This window comes from Lactuca sativa, chromosome 2 (assembly GCF_002870075.4).
Source record: "Lactuca sativa cultivar Salinas chromosome 2, Lsat_Salinas_v11, whole genome shotgun sequence".
NCBI lineage: Eukaryota > Viridiplantae > Streptophyta > Magnoliopsida > Asterales > Asteraceae > Lactuca > Lactuca sativa.
The window spans coordinates 205,131,556-205,140,613 of NC_056624.2; the positions used below are offsets into that span (position 1 = coordinate 205,131,556).

At 38.5% G+C, this 9,058-nt stretch overlaps 2 protein-coding genes across 2 annotated transcripts; one reads left to right on the forward strand and one right to left on the reverse strand.

The window, feature by feature from the left end:
- Positions 1-406: 406 nt before the first annotated feature.
- On the reverse strand, positions 407-1,644 carry LOC111916239 (ethylene-responsive transcription factor ERF025). The gene has a single exon (XM_023911854.2). It carries the CDS (start codon positions 1,216-1,218, stop codon positions 691-693), a length of 528 nt encoding a protein of 175 aa, XP_023767622.1. The 5' UTR covers positions 1,219-1,644; the 3' UTR covers positions 407-690.
- Positions 1,645-7,198: 5,554 nt separating this feature from the next.
- On the forward strand, positions 7,199-8,439 carry LOC111916240 (uncharacterized). The gene has a single exon (XM_042899887.2). The coding sequence runs from the start codon at positions 7,346-7,348 to the stop codon at positions 8,324-8,326; it is 981 nt and encodes a 326-aa protein (XP_042755821.1). The 5' UTR covers positions 7,199-7,345; the 3' UTR covers positions 8,327-8,439.
- Positions 8,440-9,058: the final 619 nt, after the last annotated feature.

A 9,058-nucleotide genomic window follows, 5' to 3' on the forward strand; every position in this document is an offset into this window, starting at 1 on the left:
TCGGACTCATAAAACATTCAACGTCAAAAATAAAAAAGAATACCCATATGTGAATGAAAATGAGTAGTTTGACTTTTGAGAACAATAAAACTCATTGTCCTGCAATTATTACATCTTCTCTCCGTAAAATCACATTAAATTTCCCTTTTAAAGTATCCCGAGCCATTCTTGTGAGAATATCTTTATACTCATCCATCTCAACACCGATATAAATATAATCACCATTCACCACCTCACCTTTGCTTAACTCTGCCTCATCCGTATCTTCCTTATCAATCATACACACAAACCACAGGTTCATTCTTCATTGTTATTTCTCAAGAGATCATAGATTCAAGTCTTACTTGAAACATAGGTGGTAGTTATGACTATATTAAATGGTCGTTTTAAAAAAGAAAAAAATAACTTCAAATCAACCGGTATTTATTTTTATTATAATATAAAAGTCACAACCTGTAGGCAGGCCGTATAGGTTATTTGTTTACAAGTTAAAAACAACGCTTACATATCACTGGTGCGTTACACTAACCCAGAATACTCCGACGCCTTCGTGGCCTTTTTTTTGCCAACCGAAGCTTTTGGAATTAAGAAAAAAAAAAACACACGAAAATTAAACAACATAAAATAAAGTCTGAGAAACATTTAGCGATTCATATTTCATGTATATACCGGTTGTTAGCAAGCTTGGTTTTAGTAATTCCATAGATTGCTTCCACCGGAATGATCTGTTCCATCATCCGGTGGACTGGAATCCATCCTGGGTGGACTTAGCAGCATTCCCTCTGCCATGTCAGACCACAGATTGGGTTCATGTTCATCGTCCATATATGCACCAGGAGGGACTGTATTTGTAACGCTTCCACCACCAGTTTCATAACCATACCCCGGTGCTCGAGCGGCAGCTGCTCTGGCAGCTGCTGCACGGATGTCATCAGCAGTTGGACGCTCCGGAAGTGTACTTGAAATAACAGAGTCTGGAAAGTTTAGAAGTACATTCCTACCTTTGAGTGCCAATGCAGCCACGTCATAAGCAGCGGCTGCCATTTCCGGTGTGGCATATGTGCCAAGCCATATGCGCTTGGTCTGGTTCGGTTCACGAATTTCAGAAACCCATTTTCCAGCTCGCAAACGGATACCACGGTAAACAGGGTGGCGACCGGAGGTATCATTTCGGGGCTGCTGGAAACCGGAGGAGTTGGGAGGTCGACGATTAGCCATGCAATGTTATGTTTCGGTGTCCGTTCGATTAATCGGGTGGTTTTATAGATTCTGGTGGCGGTCGATCCATCCGCAAGTGGCTGCCGTGAATCTTTATTAACTGGAGACATATTGTGGAGCGTGGCGAGTTCGCGGACGCCGTATTTATAGAAACGACAAAAGTTTGTGAAAGAAAAATGTTTTTTCCAGAATATCTCAACGTCACCCTCTATTATATAAAAGTAGTATTACTAAGACCTTTTATCATAAAAATAAGCATCTTACTCCATGGAACGAAGAAAAGATTAGGACGAAGCTAATTAGCTAAAAGAAGAAAATATTAGAACCAACCTAACAGAAACTCCGGCGGACATAGGCGGACGGCCGGAGATAGCAGGTCATTAGGTGGCGGCTAGGTTTTTGTAAAAGATTTAGGGTTTGTGGGTATTTGAGAGATCGTGTGTTAAAATGAATTGAAACTTTAACATTTTTGTTTATATAGTCTTTCACAAAATATGGGTCAAACCTAACCCAAGAAAGAGTCTGCCTGCTTTGCTTGCGTCTCAGTTCTGACTTAAATGTTGGCCTTAATCCACAACTAAGCTACAAAAATAACAACAATATATCAAGGTTTTCAAGACTAGTTTGATAATTTAAATCAAATATATTTTTAAAAAGCCCATACTTCAATTAATATACTACTATATGTTTTCTGGGCTCACCGGCTGTCATAATAAAACATATTGAAATGATTTTCGTGGGAGAATTAAAAAAAAGTAGAAATGATTATATATGTTAAAAATGTTTGAAGTGATTGTGATTGAATTAAAAAATATAATATATCTTACCCAACGAACTATTATTTGTTTACTCATTTGGTTAGTAGTAAAATTTTCTTTTGTATTCTAGACCATTAAATTGTTTTAAATAGTTAGTTGTATCATTTTAACTGGTTTGTAGGTTGTCAAACTGATTTGCCTTTACATGGAATATTAGATACACTTTAGCATAATGTGGTGCTTAAGTGGCCCCTACGTGAATTATTGTTTGGTTTCTTTCATTTTATTATGGGTGTTTATATTATTCATTCATACGACAAGATTGCAAAAACCGTCTATATTGCTGGTAATTTTTTTTGGTTTTGGTCCAAATAAGTTTGGTGATGTATTGGTGAACCAATTTTATATATCTTGTATGGTTTGAATCCCCATGGTTCATATTTTTGTGTGATTTTTGTCCATACTCAACCTAAAATAACCAATATGCCCCCTAAAATAGTTTTTTTTTTTTTTTTTTTTTTTTTTTTTTTTTTTTTTTTTTTTTTAATTTCATTTCATTTATTTTCATATTTTTTTTAATTAAAATACCAAAAAGAAATCCAATTTCACTCGATTCTAGAGTCAATGTCTTTTCCACCTCAACCTTACCCTAAAACCCACCGTCATCAACCTTGTTGCACCATCTCAACAGTCGAGATCCACACCAATGAGGTTGCTTATCATCTTTATGCTGCATCATCATCGATTAATCGTCATCAGATACAAATGCAACTAGTAATGAATGTTAGATCGATTTCCCCAAAATCAGAACCTAGAGCTTGGGTTGAATGCATACTCGACAATAGGAATGAAGGTTATATCGATTTCCATAAAGTTGGATTTTGACAGTGACGATGATGGTTTGAGGGAAGTTTAGCTTGTCTCACCTCTCATTCCCATTGTAACATCCAAAAATTCCGCTATGTCTTGAAACCCTGAGGAATGATAATTTTTGCATAATTGGTCCCTTAAGTACGTTGGGCGTACTTAAGTGTATGCTGCTTAGCATACTGCATGGCTGTGGTCGCAGAGGAATTAGGGTACGCTGGGCATACCTTGAGTTACGCGGGGCGTACGCGCTAAGGTCGCAAAACCCTAAATATCCTGACTTGAGGCCTATTTAAACAACCTTAAGTTCCTTGGACTAAACCCTAGAGAGCCTCCACAGCCTTAGAACGTCCATATACTCCTGGAAACCTTGTGAGATAATTCTTAAGCCTTAAAGAGTGCATTTGTGGCTTTTTTGTGTGTATTGCAAGAAGAAGGGTGGTCAAGCAAGCTTGGATCAATGGGTGCTTCAAGATCATGCACCAAAAGCATCTTGCAAAGCTTCTGGAGGTAAAAAGCTTGCATCTTTCCTTTCTAATCTTTAGATCTAGCTAGGGTTTTGGTGGTTTGTCCCTTTTATGAACTTTGGACCTCTTTTGTTGAGATAAGTCTTCTCTTTTGATATCAAAGTCAGATCTGAGGTCCCCTAGTCATTTAGAAGTATAAAAATGGAAGCTTGATGAAAGATTTGACCTCATGCATGGGTAAAAGACCTTGGAAAGGTCTTAATGGAGTGGTTGGGTGAGTATGAGACATGCAAGGGCATAAAGTTGCCAAATTTATGCCTTAGGACATCTTTTTTGAGTTAGATCTAGATTTTGGTCGTGAGGGATTCGAGCATTAAGCACTTAATGGAAAAAGTGCTTAATATGGTTATATGATGTTGATGAGTTAAGAAACTCTTTGATCGTTTAGATCTGAAGACAGTGATGATGATGATAAAGAGACCATCACTGATCTCTTAAAGAAACAAGGCTGGGATAAAGATGCTGACATGAGCGCTCGCGTTGCCAGAGAGTTTGAGGCGAACGAACGAAAAATGAAGGAGGCTCATGACCTTCTTGAGAGTAGGAAAACTCTTTTTCCTCTGTGGACTCTTGAGAAGCTTTTAAAAGAGGCAATTGAAACTCCCAGCATCCTGTGGCTCGAACCGGTGATTTCATTGGATCGAATCAATTCTGTCGATTCTCAGTTCGACATGCCACTGACCCGAAAAGCCTTCATCTTCCATGCTTTTGATAACGTTGCTGATGTCCCTCATCCTCATCCAAAGGTTGATAGGGCACTTGTCGAATTCTATTTGAAGTCTGCTCAACCATAGTATCAGACTTGGAGCGCTCAGAAAATCATCAACGTTCGGGTCCTCAAGCCGTTTCGTGAGGGGAACTTCACGAATGTTCGGTTCAAAGTGTTGAGGGGCTTTGCTAAAACCGAACATGCGATATCACTTGCTGATCTTCCCAACGTGAATCCACATGATTAGATTATTTTGCATAACATCCTCCTCACCAACGAAGCTAAGTATGGTCCAATTATTGATCATTTCAAAAGGATGCTCGTATGCTACATTATGGAGGTTGCCAAGATGGATCAGGAGATCGCTAGCATCTTCAAGAAAAAGCCTACTATCTCTCATGTGGGCTCTGCTAGTGATTTGAACATGATGTAGATGGGAAGAATTGACCCGAAGCAGAATTATGTCATGTTTACAAGGAACAAAGGCCAAAAATGCCTGTTCGCCTTGGCGGATAAGCACCTTTACACCACTGCATGCTTGGAACATGTTCTGGGAATCATTCATCGATGCAAGCAGAATTCAGCAGATGACAAGAAGTATTTTGATGACATGATTCAGTGGTACATTCGCTTCAGACAGACCATCCTTGCTCTCATCCCATGTATGTTTGAAACCACTAAGAAAGTTCCTGCAGCTGGACCCAGCAAGCCGAAGTGATAGTCTCGCTCCAATTGACGCAAAGGGGGAGATTGTAGGGTCTAAAAGGTGTTGCGTCTTGGGCTCGCTATTTAGTGCATTTAGTCTCCGGATTGGGCCAGTCCATCCGTGAGTTATAACTAGGATTTTGTATTTATAGGTGCTTGCATGCATCCTAGTACGAAGCATTTTTTTAAAAGTCAATTACTCTGAAAGATTTAATCTTTATCGTTTGTAACCCTAACAGCCTCTACAACGGAAGTTCTTTATCGAGCTCTACTGAGGCTTGAATCTATTGAATCATTCGACATATTTTGATTCATTCTTGTGTTTTATATTACTGTTTATCGTTTTTGTGATTAACCTGTTAGAAGATCTAAACGATCAAAGAGTTGAATTTCAGTGTAACCCATGTTATAAAACATGGAGAACAACTGTCCCACCGAAATGGATTCAGGGTTAACCCTAGACTCATCAGGTTCAAACCCTAAAAGCGAACAGAATCACTGTTTGGAGATGGAGGCCTTGTGATCAAGAATGTCGAAGAAGATTCGATCGACAGACTTGTCATAGTGGGCTGTGGAGAAGATTTGGGATAGACACTCCATTGGAACAGTGTCGACTTTGGTAAGTGCTGGAACCAGTGGCGAATGCTTGAGACATTCCACGATTGGAAACATGAACGCATCGTAAGCTTGTGGAGTGAGATCGATGATCAGGCTTTGTTGAGGACGGATTGGTAGAATATGAGAAGTAGCATGAACTGAAGAGGAGTCCGCCATTGAATAGAAGAATTTGGGGAAGATGATGAACAGTAGGAGAAACAAATCTTTTCTTGCGCTCTGAATATTTGGTGCAATAAAGAGGTAAATAACGGTAGAAGTTACCTTTTATACCGTGGTAAGAAGAGAGAGAAAAATCTGTTCCCAAATCTTCAAAGAAAATGCGAAGCGTTTACTTAGGTGATTGACACGTGACAGTTTAGAGCCCCGATGATTACACAGGAGAGAGAAAGACTGTCCCGTTTCACACGCCTTCTCATCAGGCGCCGTTTGAAATGTCAAAAACGGTTCCGCTTCACACGCCTTCCCATCAAGCGCCGTTTGAAATATTAAAGTGATTAGACTTTCGGCCGAGTCAACAACTTATCCCTTTAGAGTGAGCTGTCGTCATAGAGCAAAATGACCATGTGTAACATTGTGAGCCATACCTCTTTTATAACCTTAAATCTCATAGCCAAAAATAGCTTGTAATTAACGAAACCGGATTTATGGAAAATCAAAAAGATTTTCGTGCATAGAGTGTAAAAGAAAAAGAAATAAAGCAACACATATTTGGGAAATTGTGATGTCAATAAAGACACGAAACAATGGATCCAAGGCACGAATCTCTTCCTTCAAGGTCAAGAGAGACCTTAAAGTGTTTGTGTGGTTTCCTGCTGAATTACGATCAAACACTTATTAAGAAGTGTTGAAAGGAATCTTTTAATAAGGCTAATTTGGGAGGCTTGCGCTTCAGTTCAAAATTCCTGATCTTGACATAAGACAGAAATCGACTGAAGTACTTGTGAGACCAATGTGGTCTGTTGAACAAGTAGGTGTGAAGAGAATTTAAGTGGCATGTTGAAAATACTTTTAGGTGAAATCTCAGAAAAAATTAAAACTGGATTCTAAGGGAAGAAATGTTATGGGATTTAACAATTTCATAAGAATCACACAAAAAGAAAATTTAGAGATTCCAAGGTACAACCCCATGGGTGACTTCGTTAATTCATTACTAAAAACTAAAGCAAATTTAATTGTTCACCGTCAATGCATTGTAGGTATTGAATTGTAGGTTTCACTTAGCACGTAGTGGCACGAAGCTAAGATCATAAACACAGAAATTGTGTAACCATAAATCTCAGTGGTAATTGCTGAGAGTCTCAAGGGTTATGTGTATGAAGCGAATAGGATGGAGAAAAATATTAAAGATGGTGTAAAGAAACCAAAGTACCTCTGCTGTTAAAATAAGGACCAAGCAGAAAACTCTTATCTCATGTGAGAAGAGAGTAAGGTAGCTCATGATTAGAATAAATATAACAGCCTAATTGGGAATACAAGGTTTGGATATACCAAGTCAGTAAGGCTATTATTCAGAATCAGGTGAGGCTTTGGACAACATACAACAGCATGCTTCTAGGGACACTTAACTATTAAAAGACGTGAGAATAATACCTGCCCCATTAATTAACCACAAATGATAAAAAAAAATTAAATAATAATAAAAAAATAATGAACAAACCAAAAAATATTTTTGGAGTTTTTGATTCAAAGAGAAAAACAAAAATAAAAAATTTTTGGAACCGAACACGAAATAGACCGAACGCTCGGTTCATTTCGGTTTCAAAAAAAATGTTTGAAAAAGAAAAAGAATTGGAAAATAAGAGAGAAATTTATCATGATGAAACCCTAGACAGAATTCCAATTCGTCACCATAAACCCCGTCAGCTCTCCCTCATCCTACTCGATCTTCTACTAAGTAATCAATTAGGGTTTCATACATTATTTGCTTACCTGCAGTCCGAGTCATGGACGCCCAAAGAGCCTTGCTAGATGAGCTCATGGGTTCAGCTCGCAATTTGACTGAAGAAGAGAGAAGGGGACACAAGGAGATCTCTTGGGATGATAAGGAAGTATGTGGCTTCTACATGGTGAAATTTTGCCCACACGATCTACTCGTGAACACTCGAAGTGATCTAGGTCCATGCCCTAAAATCCATGATCCGAAGTTGAAAGAAAGCTTTGAGAGCTCTCTAAGGCATTACTTTTATGTGCCAAGATTTGAAGCAGAACTTGCTCATTTCTGTGAAAAATTGGTGATGGACTTAGATAGGAGAGTTAGACGTGGACGTGAGAGACTTGCTCAAGAGGTTGAAGTTCCTCCTCCTCCTCCAATTCCAGCTGAGAAATCCGAACAACTATCTGTTTTAGAAGAAAAAATCAAGAACCTTCTAGAATCAGTGGAGGCACTTGGGGAAGCTGGCAAGGTGGATGAAGCTGAAGCACTCATGAGAAAGGTGGATCTGCTTAACATTGAGAAAACAGCATTGACCCTTCAACCACAGAATGAAAAAGTTCTAATGCTTGCTAGAGAAAAGAAAATGGCTCTTTGTGAAACATGTGGTTCCTTTTTTATAGCAAATGATGCTCTTGAAAGAACCCAATCCCATGTCACTGGAAAACAGCATATCGGTTATGGATTGGTCAGAGATTTCCTTTTTGAATACAAAGAGGCAAATGAGAAGGCAAGGGTAGAGGAAAAAGAAATTGAAGTTAAGCACAGAACTGGATCTACTGACAGGGACAAGAACCGTTACAGTGACAGGTCATCACGTGATCAAAACCGAGGATCTCGGGATTCTGGAAGAACATCGGATCGTAGGGCCCACAACAATAGTTACAGAAATGGAGGTGGTGGGGACAGGAGAGGGGATAGATACAGGGATAGAAGCAGGTCTCATTCCCCTAGACATGGTGGAAGAAGAAGGTCATCCAGAAGTCCGTATTAGTAAGAGAGAAAGATTGTAGAAAAATCAAAAATGTCAAAGTCAGAAGAGCTTTGTTGAGATATAACTAAAGGAGAAAAAGAGTCTTAAGGGAGTTTTATACAAAATAGAACACAAATATTTGGTGAAAGAAATCATCATGATGGTTTTCCCATGGTTTGAGCCTCTGAATCTGAATCTGAATCTGAAGTTGCTTTTTGTATGTGTTGAATGATTCTTTTACAAAAAAGGTGTTGAAGAAGCTCATAGAGGTAACCAAAGCTTGAAACTTGAAACTGTAACGCTTTGTTTTTGCAGGAAAGTTAGATCACATTTGTGATCAGTTTAATACTTTACTCTTAAACTGTTTTGATTATTTGGGATAGTATTAAGGTTGAAAATTTACAAGAGTTTTATGTTTTTAGAATGTATTTGAGATATTCAAACATTTTTTTCAATATAAATTTTGATTAAAAAAAAATTGGAAAATAAGAGAGAAATAATTGAGAAATAAGGGTACAAAAAGTTTACAACCAAAGAAACTACCTTTAAGTGATAAGCGAAGACAAGTGAAAAGGACCGAACCCGAGTGTTCGGTTCATTTCGGCACTTGGTTGAACCGAACCCGAACGTTCGGTTCATTTCGCTTCCAACTTTTAGTTTTGAGAAGTAGTTTTTGGTACTGACTCTGATTCCATCATACCTAGCCCTTGTAGAATTTTATTAAAACTTGCTTCAGGTAGAGCTTTAGTGAAG

Coding starts and splice junctions, on each gene's coding strand:
- LOC111916239 (XM_023911854.2), bottom strand. CDS start 1,218: ATGGCTAATCGTCGACCTCCCAACTCCTCCGGTTTCCAGCAGCCCCGA.
- LOC111916240 (XM_042899887.2), top strand. CDS start 7,346: ATGGACGCCCAAAGAGCCTTGCTAGATGAGCTCATGGGTTCAGCTCGC.